Source organism: Lygodium microphyllum, chromosome 7 (genome assembly GCF_053477565.2).
Source record: "Lygodium microphyllum isolate KBCC chromosome 7, Lygodium_microphyllum_v1.1.10, whole genome shotgun sequence".
NCBI lineage: Eukaryota > Viridiplantae > Streptophyta > Polypodiopsida > Schizaeales > Lygodiaceae > Lygodium > Lygodium microphyllum.
In genome coordinates this window covers 90,107,931-90,129,313 of record NC_141141.1, presented here as the reverse complement: position 1 = coordinate 90,129,313, position 21,383 = coordinate 90,107,931, and the positions used below count along the sequence as shown (strand labels likewise).

General features: G+C 39.0%; 1 protein-coding gene across 3 annotated transcripts in view; it reads left to right on the top strand.

Moving 5' to 3' along the window:
- LOC148033680 (uncharacterized) overlaps positions 1 to 10,830 on the top strand; it is a 364,446-nt gene extending 353,616 nt beyond the window's left edge. For 2 of the 3 annotated variants that reach the window (XM_087681629.1, XM_087681628.1), the window contains 5 exons: positions 5,111 to 5,349; positions 5,473 to 5,579; positions 8,424 to 8,877; positions 8,970 to 9,069; positions 9,246 to 10,830. In XM_087681629.1, the coding sequence (XP_087537755.1) occupies positions 5,111 to 5,349; positions 5,473 to 5,579; positions 8,424 to 8,877; positions 8,970 to 9,069; positions 9,246 to 9,824 (1,479 nt within the window). In that variant the 3' untranslated portion in view covers positions 9,825 to 10,830. Of the gene's footprint in view, positions 1 to 5,110; positions 5,350 to 5,472; positions 5,580 to 8,423; positions 8,878 to 8,969; positions 9,070 to 9,245 lie in introns of those variants that run through there. The other variant, XM_087681630.1, reaches the window with a different exon arrangement.
- The last annotated feature ends 10,553 nt before the right edge of the window (positions 10,831 to 21,383 follow it).

Here is a 21,383-nt window from a genome sequence, read left to right as displayed (position 1 = left end):
ACGGTGTTGTGGAACGCAGGAATTGCACCATTGTGGAGATGGCAAGATGCATGCTAAAGGGCAAGGGATTGTCTAACCATTTTTGGGCTGAAGCTGTTAATACTGCAGTCTACATTCTAAATCGGAGCTACACAAAGGCTCTCAAGGGAAAAACACCTCATGAGGCTTACACTAGTAAGAAACCATCAGTCTCACATTTCAGAATTTTTGGATGTGAATGTTATACACATGTTCCAGATGAGAAGAGAAACAAGTTAAAACCAAAAAGCAGAAAATGTATCTTCTTGGGTTATAGTGATGAGCAGAAGGCTTACAAATTATATGACCAAGGGGCAAAGAAAATCATCGCGAGCCGTGATGTGGTGTTCAAGGAGGAGCCGCATACAGTGGAGGAGAAGAAGGCAAGTTCTTCCACTTTATCATCAAGCGAAGAAGTAGTCCACTATAAACCTGTCCCGAGAGCTATCCCTATCCTTAAGGAGGAGGAAGCATCATCTTCAGATGATGAGGAAAAAGTTCACTAACCTGACATCACCCCACCGGAAAAGCCATTGCCGCACTGGGTGAAGCAGCTCTATGACCACAATATTCCTATGCCTGCATCTGTTGAGGAGAAGACAGACGGACCAAGGAGGTCTCAGAAAATAGAGGAGCAAAGGAGGGCTTCTGCTCACATAGTCAATATAGCCTTGATGGTTGAGATTATGAGAGAAGTAAAGGAGCCAACTGACTTAGAAGAAGCACTTGCAGATCCATCATGAAAGGCTGCTATGCAAGCAGAGTATGACAGCATAATGAAGAATGACACTTGGGAGCTAGTGGATCGACCAGCAAAGCGGAAGGTTATTGGCACCAAGTGGATCTGGAAGGTAAAGTACAAGGCTGATGGTACCTTACAAAAGTACAAAGCTAGACTGGTTGCCCAAGGATTTTCACAAGAAGGGTTTGATTTTCAAGAGTCATTTGCTCCAACTGCCAGAATGACCACTATTCACACAGTACTTGCAGTGGCTGCCCACAAGAAATGGCCAGTGTACCAAATGGATGTTAAGTCAACGTTCCTAAATGGTGACCTCAAGGAGGAGGTGTACGTGGCTCAGCCACCAGGGTTTGAGGCCCCCCATTCTGAGAACAAAGTGTGTAAGCTAAAGAAGGCATTGTATGGGCTGAAACAAGCCCCCAGAGCATGGTACCAACGGATAGATAAGTTCTTTTTAAACCTAAACTTCAAAAGATGAGCCTCAGATGCTAACTTGTATGTTTACAGGGATGGTAAAAAGTCTGTAGTGATTGTCCTATATGTGGACGACCTTCTTGTTACAGGTGACTATGAAGATATGATCAACCAAACTCGAAAGGCTTTGAGTTCTGAGTTTGAAATGACAGACTTGGGCTTGCTGCACTATTGTTTGGGGATTGAAGTCTGGCAAGAGCCAGGAAAGATCTTCATCTCTCAGAAGAAGTATGCATGGGAGATCTTGAAGGCATTTGGCATAACCGAGTGCAAGGAGATAGCTACACCTATGGAGGTGAATGCAAAGTTATCCGTCAAGGATACATCAGTACTAGCAGACATTGGGAGGTATAGGAGGTTGGTCGGCAGTCTGATCTACTTGTGTAACACCAGACCAGATATCAGTTTTGCTGTTGGTGTTTTGAGCAGGTTCTCAAACAAACCTCATGAGAGTCATTGGAAGGCTGGGATGCGGGTGCTCAGATACTTGAAGGAAACTCTTGACTATGGTATCACATACAGTTTCGGAGCTTCTCTTGTGGGGAACTGTGACTCAGATTGGGCAGGAGACATTGATTCCAGGAAGTCAGTTTCTGATTATTGTTTCTCTTTGGGTTCAGGAATTTTCTCTTGGATTAGTAAGAAGCAGCCAACAGTGGCATTGTCTTCTACCGAAGGAGAGTACAAGGCAGCTTGTTTTGCTGCATGTGAAGCAGTATGGTTGAGAAGGATTCTATGGCATATGGAAGTGCAGGATGAAGAACCAACTGTGCTGAGATATGACAATCAGAGTTACATTGCCATTGCCAAAAATCCAATGTTTCATGCACGTACCAAACATATACAGATCCAGTATCACTATGTGCGTGATTTGATGAAGGATGGGAAAGTGGAACTGGTCTACTGTCCAACAGAGGAGAATGGAGCAGATATCTTCACCAAAGCACTTACGAAGGATCTGCTTCAAGTTCATCTTCAGAGACTCCCGAGGAGATAGTTCACCTATGGGTGGACATTGAGGGGGGGTGTTAGATATGATCAATGCCCCACCCTCATTAGGTGCTACCAATGATCCATGGTGCTCAAAGTTGTAAGGCCCCCATTATGAGGAGAAGCCAAATGTGAGCCTTGACATTGGTTGTGTCCTGACTTGTATATCAGATGAGGTCTATGTGACCGGATGGCAAAAAGGTGACCGTTGTGGGTCTAATCTTTGGGTTAGACGGAGTGGTTAAGCTGGTAGCAACTCGAGGGGCTGGGGGGTCCCAGGGGGGCCAACGGCCCCCCTGGCGGGGATCCGGGAGCAGCGCCCCCAGCCTGATGGTAAAGGGAATATTCCTTGGAATATTCCCTGGCCGACTAGTGGAGGCTTATATGGTAGGTCGGTCAGGCCAACCTCACGGCCTTTGCAGGCTATAAAAGCTAAACCCCTTCACAGCCATCGATCACTCATCTTTCACCTAGTCAGACTTGTTGTTTCAGCTAGCCTTAAGCTCTTCACCTATCTTCTATCTAGATCGCCATCTAAGCTTCACACAGAGGAAGCGCACGGGTGGACAGAGCCATCTTTGTATCAATTGTTTGAAGCTAAAGAATTTACTGATTCTCCTCTTTTCTGTTGTGTACTCTCTCTCTCTTTCTCAGATTCTGTTCGCTGCGCCGTGTAATATTTTACATATACTTTAGGAGGCGTCAAAAGCAGCTGCCCTAACTCCTACTATTGGTACTAGTGTTCGCCCTCTTTCTATACTTCTTGAACACTAGCAGCTGACTGAAGCAGTTTAAAGGCTTGAATATTCAACACTGATATTTTGGGCAAAGACTATACCCACTACAGGATGATTGAGAGCATGTGAAGAGGAGGTGAGATTCCTTCTGTTAGAAATATGCCACTTTTTCCCCATTCAGGAATTTCTCACATGGTTTGGCACTACAGACTGCCAGAGTGATCCTTTTGCTACTCTATTTGATATTCTCCCTTGAGAATGGCCAGCCTTGGAGATGTCAGAGATATCTATGGAGCTTTTGTGGAAGCCATTATAGTGGTGTTGAGTGCATGCCAGGTTCACACTGAGCAGTATACTTTTCTAATCCTCCTCAGCTTTTGCCCTAGCCCGTCAGCCAGCCTCTTGTATCTTAGCTCCCTCCTTTCCCTCTGTCTCCTACTGCAGGCTCCCTCCTATGGTGCGAGGCCGAGGCTTTGTAGCTCTTATTGCAGCAGAGTTTGTAACAGCAACATAGGTAACTACACCATGGACATCATTGGGGCAGCACCTGAGCAGGACCCCCATACCAGATACTCAAAGGCACAAAGGACCCAGGGACATTGTCATAGATGGGAGATGGTTGCTAGTATCATAGCTTGGTACATTTGGACCACAAGATGTAGTCATGTTATAGACCTTTAGGATGCATCCACAGCGGAGATAGCCCTTCAGTCATGTTATAGAGTTTTAGTCATGTTGTAGACCTCCAAGGTGTATCCACAACGGAGACTCTTTCGAGGATATGGATACAGATCATCCACTCTCCGTGGGAGATGGGGAGAAGATGTAGGGCAGCTCTGAGAGGACAAGGAATAGAAGAGGCCTTCTTGTGGACCTAGGACTCCGGCACTTGTGTCCATATTGCCCCTCAAATGATTTGGCATTCGGTCCATGATGTTTGAATTAGATTGGACTATGTGCCTCTTATCGGATGCAATAGCTAGGGATTAAATCTTGGAGCTTTCTTGCCTTCCTTACCTCATCATTGGACAGAATCTGAGCAAGATCCCCACTCCAAATTACTCACATGCCTAGTGGACTGCGGGACACTGTCATAGATGGAAACTGATTGCTAGTATTATTGCCTAGTACATTTTTACTACAAGATGCAGCCATGCTATGGACCTTCAAGATGTATCCACAGCATAGACTTTTTAGCCCACCAAATTGGTTGTTCACACAACCATTGTATTTGTAACATACTTAGCTACTCTTTAGCGAGTTCATTGTACCTTGTATTTACCTCAAGGGGATTTTCTCTGAGGCCTTATTAATTAACAGAATTTTATTTTCTCTGGGTAAAAAATATTGTTGGTGGCATGGTACAAACACCATGGTGTTCTCCACAGAGAAATGGTGACTCTTGCTTTTTCAGAGAGATTCCCATGCAACCTGTGCTGTGCCCAGCATTTCTTCGGAAGTGTGATCATGCTGCCTTTGCCCAACCCAAGCCCATGTTTGCAAGCGGATATCACCCTCTTTTTATGACTGCTTCATGCATGCATACTTCCTGGACAATCACACAGAGTTCTACCAACAAGAGTGGCATGTTATAACAATAATTTAGAATGTGGAGAAGCATGCATGTGTACATGATTCTCTAAATGAACTGAGATTTCTTTCTAAATACACCAACAAAAAATTCTCAGAACTGTGGAAGTCTTTAAACAAGTATTCTCAAATAAAATAGAAACAACCACCTTAAGGTATTGAGACCACGGATTGCATGTTAGAATATACCTTGTTCCTGGTTACTTACCACTTTCCTTAAGTACCTCAAGAACTTGAGAGTGTGCAATATAGAGTTGACATGCACCTTAGGTGCTTATTGTATTTGATATTCAGTTTTGATCTCTTCAAGACTTCTTTGATCTAGGAGATCTTCCTTAAAATTAGCTAGAACTCATTTTTACAGTAAGTTATCCCACTTTCAACATTGGTCCATGCATAATGATATTTTGGAAAAAAACATGCTTTCCACCCAAAAATATATATATATTTGATGTTGGACTCTAGAACTTAATCGAGTGACATGTAATAGTCGTCAATTTTTCAGCTTTTAATACTCCGCATATTACACTTTATGTCATGTTTTGGCCTGCTTCACCAGAATGGAGTCAAAATGACAAATGAGCCACCCAAGGGTTTGAGAGCAAACATGAAAAGGTCATATGGACTAGATCCGATATGCAATGAGGACTTCTTTGAGAGCTGTAATCAGCCTGCAGTTTTCAAGAATCTCCTCTTTGGGCTGTGCTTTTTTCATGCTGTTGTTCAAGAACGAAAAAAATTTGGTCCTTTGGGTTGGAATATTCCTTATGGATTTGATGATGGAGACCTGCGAATCAGGTAAGTACAATAATATGCCACAAAAGGGGAGCATGCAGTTGTAATTTGATGAGCTAATCTCACTTAACAAATCTCGATCTTCATATTTTGAGGGAGTTAACTAGTTTAGTATCTCAATCACAGTGTACGCCAACTACACATGTTTATTAACGAAAGCACCCCAGAAAATCTTCCCTTGCAAGCATTAAAGTATGTCACAGGAGAATGCAATTATGGTGGTCGTGTTACAGGTACTCTCTATTTGGTTAAACACTACGGATGTATAATTTCAACCTCAAAACATGTTTTCATTTAAATCTTTGTATGTTTTGCATACTTGAATGGAAGAACTATATAACCGAGCTGATTGTGGTAGTATTAGGTATGCTTAATGGTCCACCCGTAGCTGTATTATATGTTGAAGGATGTGCTCCATTTGTAAGGTTCCCTTTATGGGGACAAGAGCATCTAGGTCACACCACATAAATACAACTTAACAGTGAAAAGTGGCCAGAATTGGCCCTTTGCTTGACTAGGATATTAGCTAGTAACATAGGTAGCAGCAACTTGAGCATCAGTTGCCTCAAATTAAGGGAGCTTCCCAGGAGCATCTCGGATTCAACGACGAGTTTCCCTAAGCCTATGTGCCTTGTTTTGGTTGACAAGGCCAGATGGCCAACTAATCCATCGAAACAAGTTGCTCCTACCAGATCACCATCCAACAAAGCAACTCTGGAAAAGGCATGGTTCAGAGTGCTCCCATTTCCTACAGTGGATTATTATCATTGCCTTCTAGCTCTCAAAAATCCTTCGTTTGAATATTTTAATCATTTCCTTCTAGCTCTCAAAAAACTTCTGTTTGAGTTTGTTCAGATCATCGGTAAAACCTCCTTATTCAGATCACCAGTAAAACCTCCTTTCACAGAGTGCACAAGATGACAACAAGTGCCACAGTTTCCATTCTCGTTTAGAGCACAGCGTTGAGCAAGACTAATGCATCAGGGGAGCCGTGTCAGTTGTGCCTTTGAAAGTTCAAGATCAGTTCCAACCTGGTTTCTCGTTAGCTGTCAGGCTACATTCGTTTTCTGAACAATTTGTTATTATACAGTTGCATACAACCAACCACACCCAAAAGCTCAAGATCAGTGCCAACCTGGTTGATCAAGTCATAGATAAAGAGCCTCAAATATTATGAACACGATAGGAAGAGAAGAACTTAGGAATATCACCATAAATGTCAATGGAGAGTTAGCACAATGCTACGAGGGGTCTCTAAAGTGTTGCTATGTGATCAAGGGCACCATGGGGAAAATCAATCGATTTGGTTGCTTGAACTACTTGTGTCACCACCTCCACTGACCATAGCTCAAGTCTCACCAAAAGCAAAGAGACGAAGGAAAAGATTGAGGCGAATATCAAATCCTAGGACTAAAATCATGGAGGAGAATGAGTCAGTTAGGTTAGAGACCATTGAGCAAAATCTTATCAATCCAAAAAGGACACTTCCCTACCTTGACTAGGGTGCAATAACCTAAGGTAGTTGACATTCCACAAGAGAAGCCAATGGCTTCTGAAAGGCCATACAAGTTTCTATCAATCACATGCAATGTGTGCATCACCTGACTTCCTCTTTGCTGCATCAGACAGCTCCCCCTTCCGCCACACCCCCAGCTAATTTCACCTCATAAAAGCTTCTGGCTACTTATTAGACAACTTCAACAAAGCAAACCCCTAGCTGATCTTTCAGCCATTGGACGACACTAAGAGAAGGAGGCATTATCCCTGAGAAAAAGAAGATGAAACACTCCTTAAGCCTTCAAAAGCTGCTAAGAATGGTGCTGTGCTTATTTTCTAATTTACAATGCATTTCTGACCTACGGTTTTTGCCGCTATGGCCCATGATATAACATCATATTATTTGAATAATATGGGTGTTAAAGAAGTTGAAAGGTACTCAACAGGTGATGAGCAGGTGGTTGGGGTTGAAGAAGCATGACAATTAAGTTGCCATAGTTAATTGAAATACAGCCTAGTAGAATCTCAACCCTTGATTGTGACCTTGTCATGCAATATTATGAATCTTCCGATCAAACAGTTGATCAACTTCATCTTCGTCTTCGTACATGTATCCGTTCTACTCTAAAAAGTTGCCCCATTATTTTTTAGTAAGGTACCTAGAGAAGTTATAAGAGGATGGTTATGGTTGCAGGCTGTGATTTTTGGTGATTGACTTGGAACCTATGATGTCCATCATCTAAGGACTTTATCTTGGTCATTCAATTTATTCCTTCCATCTATAATAAAGGTTGTCCCATTATTGATGTATATTTGTGATGCCAAGAATCCATTCACCATGTTCATGCTACTTGATGATCGTTTTTTTGTTATTGGTTTGGGGTACAAACCATCTCTTCTCAATACAAACTTCTTCAATGAGAATATTGTGGGGCCTTGAGTAAATTGTTGTAAGTGTTTATATAGCTGCTTTCTCTGCCATTGAGCACTAAGCTATCCAACTAAGTTTTTTTGCTTTTTGATTGTATGTTGATTGTCAATATTGACAATATTAAAATCCAAAAAAATTTATTACACGTATCTTTCATACCTTCAAGGTTCTTATGCATGTGCTTACTTTCCACCAGTATTAAGTCAAGTCCTTGTCACGCATCCCCCTACCCATGTTGCTGAAGACCCTGAAGTCCATCGACTAACTCTAATTGCCTGCCAAAAAGCACCCATACTACCAATCCCACCATCTGTCAGGTCTTGATTTTTAGTGTCTGGTTGTTCTTTTATTGGCACACAGCAGCAACTGCCAGATCTATAAGGAAAATTAACAGTTGAAAGATGCAGGATGTTGTAATGCCTCTTCGCCTTGAAGCATAAGAGTTGTAAACACTAAAGTAAAATGAAAGTAGAGTGAGTTTTACTTCCTGGGAGTAGAGGTAGGTCAGCCATCCATGTGCTCCAATCATTGAAGATAACCATGTGATTGTCTTTAAGAGTGATGTTGGTCCTCCATATACAAGATAGACATTTGCTGAAATAGCTTCATCCAGAAACATGTTGAACTTGATGGTTTCTGTGATATGCAGATGACAAAGACAGACTATTGCTGAATGCGATCTTATCCAGAGTGTACTGCAAGGAAATTATTCAACCTGGCTACAAGCTTTCAGAGGCTGGCTTATATGTCACTCCAGAGCCTGGAGATTTGGCATCTTACAGGGCTCACATAGACAGCTTTCCCATTATCTCCATGCCAGAAGCTTTCGGGCTGCATGCTAATGCTGACATCACCAAAGATATCAATGAAACGAATCAGATCTTAACATCCATGCTTCAAGCTTCAACTGCAACTGTAGGAGGGACTTCTGCTGGTCCAAAAGCATCAGAAACTGTAGCTGAGGTTGTTAGAAACCTTCTTAAAACAACACCACCAAACTTTGATGTGGAAGCATGTGAAAAGAAGTACCCCATCCTGTATGAAGAAAGCATGCATTCAGTTCTTAGCCAGGAGATGGCTCGCTTCAACAAGCTTCTTGATCGGTATGTCACTGCGTGGAATTACAATCTCAAATCTAAATATATCAAACATAGGCATCTTGATTACTTACAAGATTGCAATCTCGTTCTATCAGGATTAGGACAACACTGAAAACAATGGAAAAGGCTATTAGAGGAGTTGTTGTGATGTCTGCAGAGATTGAGAAGGCATATCACAGTATTGCTGTGAATCAGGTAGCAAGGCTACAATTCAGAAAACCCCTTAAATGTTGTTTCATTTTGAGATGTGTTCAATTTAATTTCCTTAAACATATTGAGATGTGTTCAATTTTGAGATCTCATTTCTACAACCTTAAATTTCTTCACAATGATAAAAACTTACAACTGGACTAATGAGATTGACCATGCAGGTTCCTGAAATCTGGAAAAAAGTATCATACCCTTCATTGAAACCACTCTCATCATACTTCAGTGATCTTCTTGATCGCATAAATATGCTACAGAATTGGTTCGAAAATGGGCCGCCTAATATACATTGGATCAGTGGCTTTTTCTTTGCACAGTCTTTTATGACAGCATCACTACAGAACTATGCTCGGAAACACAAGCTGGCCATAGATACACTTGCATTTGACTTCCAAATTCTGGATAAGGAGCCAAAAATTGCACCAACTGAGGGAGTGTTTATCAAAGGATTTTACCTTGAAGGATGTGCATGGGATCCCATAAACAAGTGTTTGTGTGAATCAAAGCCTAAAGTCATCTATGTTCCAGCTCCAATCATCTGGCTGAAGCCCTCTCCCATATCAAAACTTCAACAGTATCCTCATTACAACTGCCCTGTTTATAGGACAGCAGAAAGGAGAGGGGTTTTAGCCACAACTGGACATTCAACAAACTTTCTTATGAGCATACGGTTACCTTCGAAGCATTCTCCAGGCCACTGGATACAGCGTGGAGTTGCATTAATATGCTCCCTCAATGACTGAAATCGAGTGGGGGATTCCAAGAACAAGACCTTTTCATAAGGTCATGGAATGACTTTTAGTGAGGATATGGTGCATGAAATTATGTCCCTCAGTGACGTAACCGATCTTCCAGGACATAAGGATATGGAGTCACCTTTCATGAAAGGAGTGCAGCGCCATTACACTCGCTCGGTGACTAAATTGAAACAGGATACAAACAGCCCCAGTAGTTTTTCAGAAAATTACAAAGTCACTTGATAGATATTACATGGTGTCATCGTGCAAGTTTCGTGAAGAGGGGAAGATGCACATATGCACGGTGACTACTGGAAAGACCAGGTTAGAAACATGACAAGCATTGTTGTGCTGGAGATGGACTATACAAGTGCAATTCAGTAAGGTTTGAAGAGACTTCTGATCAGGGCCAGCGAGCATACCTGAACTGACGAAGCTTCTCACAAAGCAACGGAATAAAAAATCACAAAGACCACCCCCACCCAGGATGATGAGGAGTTCCGAGGGTAGTGTAGTTAGGTAGTACGTGTGCCCGCTGTTCTAATGTCGTATTTGTAAGAAGAGAGGCTTGATTGAGGAAGCTTGTACCTACTACAAGGTACATTTGAATTGGTGTCTTGGACCTCCTCGCCTCTTAGACAAAGACATATCAAAAGTCAATGAAAACATGTATCATTAAGAATCAAGATCATCCCCTTGAACGGCAGCTCCTAGATTTCTTAACTTCTGCCTGTCAATAGATCTTCTAAAAATGTTCACATCTTAAATGGCATGATGTTGGATTCAATAGGTTTGTTTTTTTTTAATGCGAGCTATATCAATTGTTATTTTGGGGACATCATCCAAGGAATTATCCAGAGAGATGGCAAATATATTGGAGCCATGCACACTAGGGAGGAATCGATCTAAAGACCTCTTAGAACTCACGCACCCAGCTCAACCAACTGGGATATGGCTCGTTGATATATTTGAATAGTTGATCAAAAGATTTGTCATGTTTTTGTCATGCTTAAGAGGCTGACTTAGCTTTTTTTTTAATCATGTCTACTTTTCTTCATGTCAAGGTATCTCTTTTTTAAGGGGAAAACAAAAAATTAGTGTACCTTTAGGATATCGTATGAAGTGGAAAGCAAGTAATGTAGACCAATGATGAACGTATGCATCTATCATCTTTTTTGTTCCTTCAATTATGAGTGGGGTGTGTGTTATACCCCAAATTTTAAGAGATTCTTTGTTACTTAAAATACCCATTGTGTTAAAATTGGGTCGAGGTGTTTACATGTCACTTGACCTTTCTAGTAGGCATGTATTGGCATAGAGGTTTTATCCTAGCCATTTTGGAACTAATGTATTGCAAAGTGAATTCTCCATCTAATATTACCTTTGTCATTCGCTCTTGTGTTATTAAATCATTTAGTCATCTTCACTGAGCCTTTAGAGCTTCTCTCTACTCTAATCTTGGTAGGCCCTTGTTATCACATCACCATGTTTATATTTGTAATACATAGATATTTGTTCATATGTATACATTTGCATGTGTGTATACACACATGTTGAAATCATGGAGTAACTCGCCAAAGTTAAATATTGCTTTTATAGTCAATTAAAGTACATTTCAAGGGATCTTAGTATATTTATGATGGAGTAATATTTAAAGCTAAAACTTGTATCACATAAAATGTTAGATAGATTGAGTTATTGTTTTTCTGATGAGTTTTAACTTGACGTTCATGTCTTTTTTTTTTGCCATTTTAACCAATCTACGTAGTTTTTATGTGCCCATTGGCAGAATAACCAATGCAAAAGTTAATTTTACATTGCCAAGGGAGAACCCCTTTTACACACAAGGCTAAGTCCACATTGGCATCCATGGTTGCATTCCATGCCCATTTTCTCTATTTTTGAGGCAAGGGAGCTTCTATGCCTAGAAGTTATCCTTGCAATTTTTATTAGGAACCTAGATGAATTCCATCAATCAATAAAGAGGAAGGGCTAGAATATGATATAGTACATGGCTAGTGTAAAGTCTAGTAGACGTAAGTTCACTCCATTTCAACATAAAGTTCTGCACCACCATGTGTAAAGGGTGGTAGACAAGTCAATTGCCTACAACAAGGCACATGTTTGAGTGCCCATGGTAGTGTGTAACCAACCTTTGTAGCAAAATTTGGTGGAAAATTGTTCTGTGTCATTTTTAATATGTTTCTCATGGTAATAATTATTTGCATTCTAAAGCCAAGACAAGAGTGATGAATTGGGCATTAAGATTTGGTTCATCCACTTACCACATTAATTTTGTTAACTCCATTTGCTTCTATTCCCACTAGGACAAGGATTTGCCCACCCAACCTATCTAGTGAGGAAGCTAATATTCGTAATATCAAAGATGACATTCAGAGTTTATTTACCTACACGCACAATGCTCAACTTATTCTCACATTGTAACAATTGTTAAGGCCAATGTGCTATATTTAGCATATTTTTTCATTAATGCTTCATTATGTGCATTAGCATACACAATAGTTAGTAATGGCACATCATGAAGCTTTTTAGAAGATACGTACATTCAACTATATTATACAATAAAGCATAGGTTTTCCTCTTTCAAACATAGCAAGTGGTTGACAAAGAGAGAAAGAGAGAGGGGGAGGCAAGAGAGAGTGTGTGTATGTGTGTGTGTGTACACGCCTATTGAAAGGATGTCAACTCATGTGGAGCTTGATATCTCAATAGTCACCCTCAAGCTTAGCATAAGCTCATGCACTCCCATGCATAGTCATGAAGTGACGGAACTTCTCAACTCCTAAGGCCTTGGTGAAAATATCTACAACCTAATCCTCTGTAGTATTGAAAGTCAGTATTATCTTATAGAGCCCTCTCTCAAATGAAATGTTAATGGATCTCTATGTGTTTAGTCCATATATGATACACATGATTCTTGCCCAACTAAATGCTACTAAGGTTTATCACATTAAATGATAATATTTTTGTCCACCTACATCCCCAAATCACCTAAGTAGCTTGCACATCCAAGCTACCTCACATACTACAACTATAGCATCCCTATTCTTTGCCTCAATACTAGATAGTACAATTGTAGGCTATTTCTTGCTACTCCAAGTAACAACTTCCCTCCCAAATCAAAACATGAATCTACTAGTAAACCTCCTATCTAAAATACTATAAGCCCAATCTGTATCTATATGACCATACAACTCCAACGGTATATATATAGTATAGAATAAGGCATATTCAAGTATAGACTCTAGCATAGCGCAATGCATGCCATGCTACATTCAAATGTGGCTTCCATTGAAGCTACATAAACTAATTCTTCAAACCAACTATGTAGTTTACGTATGGCCTAGTGATCATCAATTAAATAAGACTACCCACAATCTTTACATACATAGTGACATCCTCAATCACATCATCCTCGTGTGTACTTAGCTTGGCATTGATATGCAAAGGTCTCACGATTGGCTTACAGTCACCCATAATATACTTTTTCAACATATCCAAACTACATTGTCTTTGTGACAACCACATACCCTATGTAGTCTTGGTTATCTCTATACCAAGAAAATATTATTGCTCTCACAAATCCTTCATTTCAAACATAGCCTTTTGATAAGACTTTACATGGTCAATCTTTATCTCACTGTCACCCACTGATAATCAATTCATCTACGTATATAGTAATGAATACAATACTCACATCATTCTCAAATGAATAAAGTGAGTGATCCCAACATGTATTCTACAAAATCCAATGTCCATAATCGTGTCATGCCATGTTTAGGTGCTTGCTTCAGTCCATATAAGACCTTAGAAGGCCTATATACATAATCAAGATAACTTTTATCCACATAACCAAGTGATTGTTCCACATAAACTTCTTCTTGCAACTCCCCATATAAGAACACATTTTTAACATTCATTTGATGTTGTGCATGATCCAACCCTTTGATGTATCTACTATAATGACAGTTCTTGTAGAAATCATTTTAGCCACTAGAGCAAAAGTCTCCTCATAATCATCAATGCCATGAGTCTACACATAATCCTTTGGAAACCAGCCTTGGCTTTAGCATTCACAATAGATCCATAAGATTTATGCTTTACCTTATAAACCCATTTGAAACCTATAGTCATCTTATCTTTTAGTAAAGCAATCAAATCCCATGTGTTATTTGCCTTAAGTATAGCCATTTCTTTATCCATAGCATTATCCCAATGCTCATTACCTACTACATCCTTAAAACTAGCGAGCTTTACATCCTATGCAACCTTGGCCGTGTATGCATAGTAATGAGCTACATAACTATCATACATCAATCATCATTACATTGGCTTTCTTACTCTAGTTGACTTTCATGGACATGAATCACTATTAGGTGTCTTAACATTGTCTTGTGCCTTCCTCAAACCATGTGTCTTAATAGATGAAATCCCAAACTCTTTATTCAAGCTCTATTTAGAACTATCTGAATCCGCATTGACATGAGAGTCCCTAGCCTTCTCCTTCCCTTTCCTTGACACATGTGATGTACTTAGTGGTGTGACTTATAACCATAATTTACCACTCTAAGGTCTATTAACAAATCCCAATGTCTGTGACTACTAACCTATTTTATGCACAATCACACTCTCATGCATATCAAGTACAATTATATCATATACATTGCTATACCATTTTCTCATTTTATCAAAGATAAGATCTCTCTAACTCTCAACTCATGTTTAATAGGGTTAGAGTATCTATATCCCTTCTATTCAAGAGAAATCCCATAGATACACATTTTTCAGCTTTGGGATCCAATTTACTGTATGACTCATTAAAAATATGCACATAAGAAATAAGTCCAAATACTCTCAAATGATACAGATTTAGTCTTTTACATGTACTTCTCCTCAAGTATCATACCATCTATAACAATCGTGAGTGTCTTGTTCATACTCTATATAACAATAGCAACAACTTGAGACCAATAGTAATGAGGTAAGTTTCTTTTAGACATCAATACTCGAGTCACCTCTACAATATGCATATTTTTTTGCTCAACAATTCCATTTTGGTACATAGTATACCTATATATAAACTATCTCTGAATACTATTTTTCTAGAAGAAATCCAAAAACTCATTGGAGAAGTATTATTCTCCTCCATCTAACCTTAGACATTCAATATGCAACCCTATCTCCTTTTCAACCAAAGCTTTAAAGCTTTTAAAGTGAGTGACCACTTCACTTTCTCATACATAAGATAAATCCATACTTTTTGAGTATGATCATCAATGAAGGAGATACAATACTTGTAACCACCCATAGTTGTAGTCTTCATAGGACCCCACACATTAGAATGTATCATCTCAAGTGGCTTCTTGCATACATGCTTTCATGTAGAAATGCATGTCTTGCATGCTTCCTAGATTGACATACTATATATACTATATGCATCCCATCAACTCTGAACTTTGAAAACCCATCCACAATCTATTTAATTGCATATTTTTCAAATGTTATACATTTACATAACCAATCTTCTTATGCCAAATTTCAATATCAGACACAACACTTAAACCTCATGCAAATATAGCAATATCCATTTTAGACAGACTTGCATCAAGAGAAAGCAATCTACTAGCATACTTACATTTTGTAATCATCAACCTATGACCATTTTCAAGTCCTCTACATAACAACCATCAAATGCAAATTGAACCTACAATCCTTGTTTCACCATTTAACCAATAGAAACCAAGTTCTTATTTATATTTAGCATATGGAGCACATCAACCAAGTATCTTGTTTTACCATCCTTTGTACTCAAGGAAATATTTTCAATGTGAATAATGGAATGGGTTGTATCATCCCTTATCTCCACATAGCCTAGAGACTTTGGACTCCACATCTCCTTAAACCACCACTCTTCATGATATGTCATGTAGTTAGAGGCACTTGAGTCTACATGCCATATATCATTCTTAGATGAACCATCAACAATCATACTATTCATAAAATGATGTATGAACACACACACACACACACACACTCTCTCTCTCTCTCTCTCTCTCTCTCTCTCTCTCTCTCTCTCTCTCTCTCTACTTGTAAAGAAAAAAAATCTTGTATTGAGGTAAAACTAAGACTTTAAAAAAGTGATATATGAGTAGAGTTATTATTCCTTCAAGAGCTTTACTATGCTCAAAGTCTCCTACCCCTCACCTAGGATACTAATAGCAAGCAAGCTCAATCTTAAGTAAGGAACTAAATGCTTACCAAATTCATTGCTCCCTCCATTGTGATCCACATGTTGGGAAGAGTAGATTTAGAGCTCCCTAATCTTTATGTAGCCTCAAAGGATTTTGTGCTCAAAGCTCAAACCACTCCAAGTTTCAATAGCTTCAAGATCCAATCTTCAATGAGTAAAAAGATAAATGAGGAGAAGACAAAAAAAAAGTAGAAGAGAAGAGAACACCCATTTCTCTCTCTCACACACACTCCCAAGGCTGATAAGGTTGCATTCTTTGATTGCAATGAAACTTGGTGAGCACAAGAAAGAGTGTATATATTGTAGTTTAGTCCTCTATGATCATCTCACTATGATTTTGCCATTTAAGGTTGTTTTGGCCTCCATTTTGACTCTAAAAATTGATTAATAATAATTTCTAAGAATACTAGAATTTTGGATGTGTTGACCATTCATAAGTGTAGAGGTTACAAATTTTGAATCTATAAGGTTTCATGTACTTGCTTGGTTACAAACCCAAAAAGGGCATCTACATATAGACTATATATTGTAGTTAGATAGATGTAGAGATGACTATAAGAGGTTCATGTCCTTTATGAATACTAAGGATGATATCCCTAACTTTGGATGTTTGATTTCTATGTTGATACTCAAGGAAAAGAATCTTGCCTTGGATTCTTCTTCTTCTCAAAGAAATAAAAAATTTAAACATATAATTTACTCTACTAATAGAGGTAGAGGTCATGGCTATAGCAAAGGTGGTGATCATGGTTAAGGTTATGATGCATAGCAAAATAGAAGAGGACATTTTTTAGGAAGGAAGAGCCAAATAGGGCGAGCTGCAACTTCTAATAAATAGTAGAATTCTAAAGGTACTAGTGAATGTTGGCACTGTGATGACAAAAGGCAACATTTTCAAAATTTAGTCAAAAAGGGATACTACAATTAGAGATGGAAAAAGGCACAAAGGCAACTATGCTTGTACTAGCAAAAATGTTGACAAAAGTGAGTAGTTATTTGTCATGCAACATTCATGAATACTATGATTGCTAAAGGTTCACCTAAAATTTATGTATGGTATGTAGATTTAGGTGCTCTAACCACATGACATCTCATATAGAGTGGTTTAGAGATATGTACAATTGAAAGTCTCTAGGATATGTCCAGATAGGGGGTGATATAGCTCACCCCATTACTCACATTGGCGATGTTCCTTTGAGTATACAATAGAATGATCTTTTTAAAAAACTTTGCCAATTTATTATATATACTCAACATAATTAAGAACCTAGTTTCTATTGGTTAGATGGTATAATAGAGATTGCATGTTAATTTTACACCTAATGGTTGTCATGTAGAGGACTTTGGCAATGGTCATGTTGCACTCTATGAGCTCAACATCAAGACCGTTGGACACATCCTTATCCATCCAAGGATTCGACACACGAAGCCATGGCTATCTCTCACCTAGCCTACTCACATGTGCATACATATCTAGCTACTCAATGTGATATAGTAAGGAAACTTGCCAATACTTACCACATTGTCAACATTCGCATCGGCAAGCTATGCTCCATGATTAATGCATATACTTTCTCACTTGCCTCCTTGCTTCCATTATCATCCACATACTTAAGAGGGATCAATGCCATGAAAGAGAGGAAATTAAGAGATGGAGAAGAGCTTTGCATTGCATGTCTCTCACTCCCTCACACACTTAACACCACACACTCTTGCTCAAGCACTCAACTCACCACACAAAGGGATGAAGATAAAGAGGAAAGAAGAGAATAGATGAAGCTTCACAATCCACACACTCTCCCTCAATCTCTCTCCTTTGTTCTCATACACTTGGACAATAGAATAGCAAGAGAGATAGAAATCAAAGTCAGTACATACATGAATAACCTCTTCTATTTTTTTTCATCATTTTTATACATGATTATTAGGGTAGGACTTTCCCATTCCCTTTGGGCATCCAGTCCATGTTTGTGGTTGCACAATTGGTTGTACTTCATTTGCACACTCTTCGTAAGTTCCATGATTATTCTTCGAATGAAATTAAAATAGAACTTATTCACTTGTTCTTGGGAGCTTATTGCTATCAATACAAATTACATAAGATCAATCTCATCTCTGTAATCTACATTACAAAATAATAATGCAAGTAATGCAACCAATTCATGCACATTGTAGATTATGATTCTTGAGTTATCTTAGTGCAATTCAAAAAATGTAATGCCTTCTAATTGACGTCCAATTGACACTAATAAACTACTCATTTGCACCGCTAGTATCCTATTACTTTTTACATGGTGCTTTTATCGGTAACATTATCCCTTCCTAGATGAGTGCTAGTCCCCTAGTACTCATGTCATAGGTGGCATATTTTAGCTTGCACCAAAGACGTGGATGTTGGGGATAGTAGAGCATTGTTCTTGGAGCAGTCCTTGTGGTGTCTATCTATGAAAAACGCTCTTGGGTTCTTAGTAATTGTAGTTGGAATTAGTGGTCCATGGCATGCTTACTAAAGGCTGATAAGTTCCAATGGGGGCTTCAAGGACACGAGTGACGGTTTGAAGGTTGTAAGGTCCTTGCAATCTTCCATACCTGCAATTGGAACCTATCATGTAATCTCTCCCTAAGGGAAAGTGCTAGTCTTCTTTCCATGCATAGGACTTGTTGGTTTGAAAAATGGGTTGATAAACTCCAAACAAGCCTTTAGTGTCGTCCCACAATTGAGGACCCAAACTGTGCATAGGTTATTGTGAAAATATAATATGCGTGTTCATACATACTAAGGTAATACTTAGAAGATTGCTCCCTTGGTTCTTCGTAGTTGTCTAGTTGATGAAGCAAGCAAACTCGATAGATGGATAGAATTATTGATGTTAAGAAAAAATGTACTTGAAGAGGATCATGCAAGATATCATTAGTATGTTTGATAAGGCATTATATTAAAGGTGAATGATTTTGAGGATCAGGGTCTCCAATAGTTGTAGCTACTTATGGCATAGTTAGAGAGTTTGATTTCTTTTTCAAGTGCCTTTCCACTTTGCTTTGGTTGTTGATTGTGATGTCACTGAAGTGGTCAAGATTTAGGGAGAGAATAGTGCAAGCGACTCAAGATGATAGGTTTAATTATATGCAAGACAAGCTTCCTAGGTGTGTCCTACTCTTAATGTGCCCTGAGCAGGCGTGGGGGCATAAGAAGGAGAGCTAAGGGGTTAGGGAGGATAGAGCCATTTTGACAAAGGCCACCAAATGTAGCTAGCTTGAGAACTACTAGGTGCAATGTCATGATCATGAGTGTATATTTATATTTATTTTTTATTTTTTCTTCTTCATTTATTCTTAAAATATATATATATGAAAATGTCATACATTAAGGCTTTTCCCCTTGTACAAGAGACTAGAATAGTTGAGAGTTTGAAAGGTTGGCCATAGTAAAGAATTTGCTTTTGCATTGGACAAATATTATTGTAGAAACAATTTGGTACACAAGCTTTGATGTTGAAGAATTAGTTGTTGATGAAGTTTGAGAGAGGATTGAAATTCCTAGAGAGGCATTGCACTTCATATCAAAGTAGTAGAAGACTTGAGGTAGTAGTGGAAGTGGATTTTGCCTTGCGCATCCTTGTTTTTAGCCTTCTTGTATTCATGATCTCTTTAGAGGTTGTTAATGTGTCACTTCCTTGGTGTTAGCCTTCTTGTATTCATGATCTCTTTAGAGGTTGTTGACAATGTCACTTCCTTTTGGTAGTAGTGGAAGTGGATTTTTCCCTACACATCCTTGTTTTCAACCTTCTTGTATTCATGATCTCTTTAGAGGTTGTTGACAATGTCACTTCCTTTTGGTAGTAGTGGAAGTGGATTTTTCCCTACACATCCTTGTTTTCAACCTTCTTGTATTCATAATCTCTTTAGAGGTTGTTGACATGTCACTTCCTTGGTGTTAGCTTTAAGCTTGAGCGTATCACTTGTGAAGCTTATTTAGCAGAGGGTGATCTAGGACTAGTTCAGGTAGTTCAATTTTTTGTACAAAGAGGTTGGAGCTATGTACATGGGGTCATTCATGGAATTCCACACATCTCATCTTTTCTCAATGACATTTATTAGCTAAGCACTATGTTAGTCTACTAGTTATCAAACTCATTTGGTCCATTTGCTTGTAATTTCATGGTGAGATGCTCTTGTTGACCCTAAGATAAGGAGTTGGAATGAGTTCTTCATCTTCAGGGTTGATGATTATAGGATTGACCATTTTAATTGAGATGTAAGGTGTAATAGACCCATTTTTTGTATTGCTAGATGGTTGGTATTTAGAACACTCTCAATACATGTGAGTAATGCTAGACTCACTACATCTCAAGTCTACTTGATTTTCTAATAAAGCTTCTTGTTTTTTAGGCCAGTCGCTTGAGATGTTCCCTAGTTGGTGGCAATTCCAACACTTAATTGTTTAATTTTTTTCTCAAGTATTTTATTCCTTTTGCTTGCTTCCATTCTAGAATTATGATTGGAACATGTTGGTGATCCATGAGGATCGCAATATCCTCTTCATCATATGCTATGCAAGGATTCAAGTATCTCTTATCATCGTATAGTTCTTCTAGCAAATTTGCAAGAGTGTCACTAGGTGGGTAAGTTATGATACGGGCCAGGGGACTTAGATATTCTTAATGGATTGATTTCAACTCTAGGAGCAATCGGTCCTTGATTGGGTTAGGTTGTTAAAGTTAGCTATGGAATTTGTTGTGTAATTAAGGCTGCAATTAAATTATGGATAGCCAAAATTTGGATTAGGGCATGGAAGTCTTCATGGAGCGCTATAGTAAGAGGCTTCATGCTTGAAGTATCTATAATTAATCCAAATACATACTGGCTTTGAGCACTCCAAATGGAGGTGGTCTACACCACAATGGATGCACTACATATTTTGGCGATAAGGTCAAGATAACTTCAATGTTTCCACCATCTTCAAGAGTTCTTGCTACTGGTTTCTTGCATCAACCATAGGGCGTTGTGCGTTTTTGGTAATGGTGGACTACGAATGGGTGCACTGGTGCATATTGCACGAGTTCATGTGCATTGTGCTGGTGCACTAGAATGAGTAGCCAAGTGCTTTGCAATGGTGTCTATGCCCCAGTCTATGTGCAAGTTGGTGTAGTGCTCTAGATGCAATGCCCTAGGTATAGTGTAGTAGAGTGGAGCTAGTGCACAATACATGTGCACTAAGGTGCATTAGCACACTAGTGTAGTGCATGGTGCTCATTAGTGTGTTAGGGTGCAATGGACTATGTAGTGCATGTACA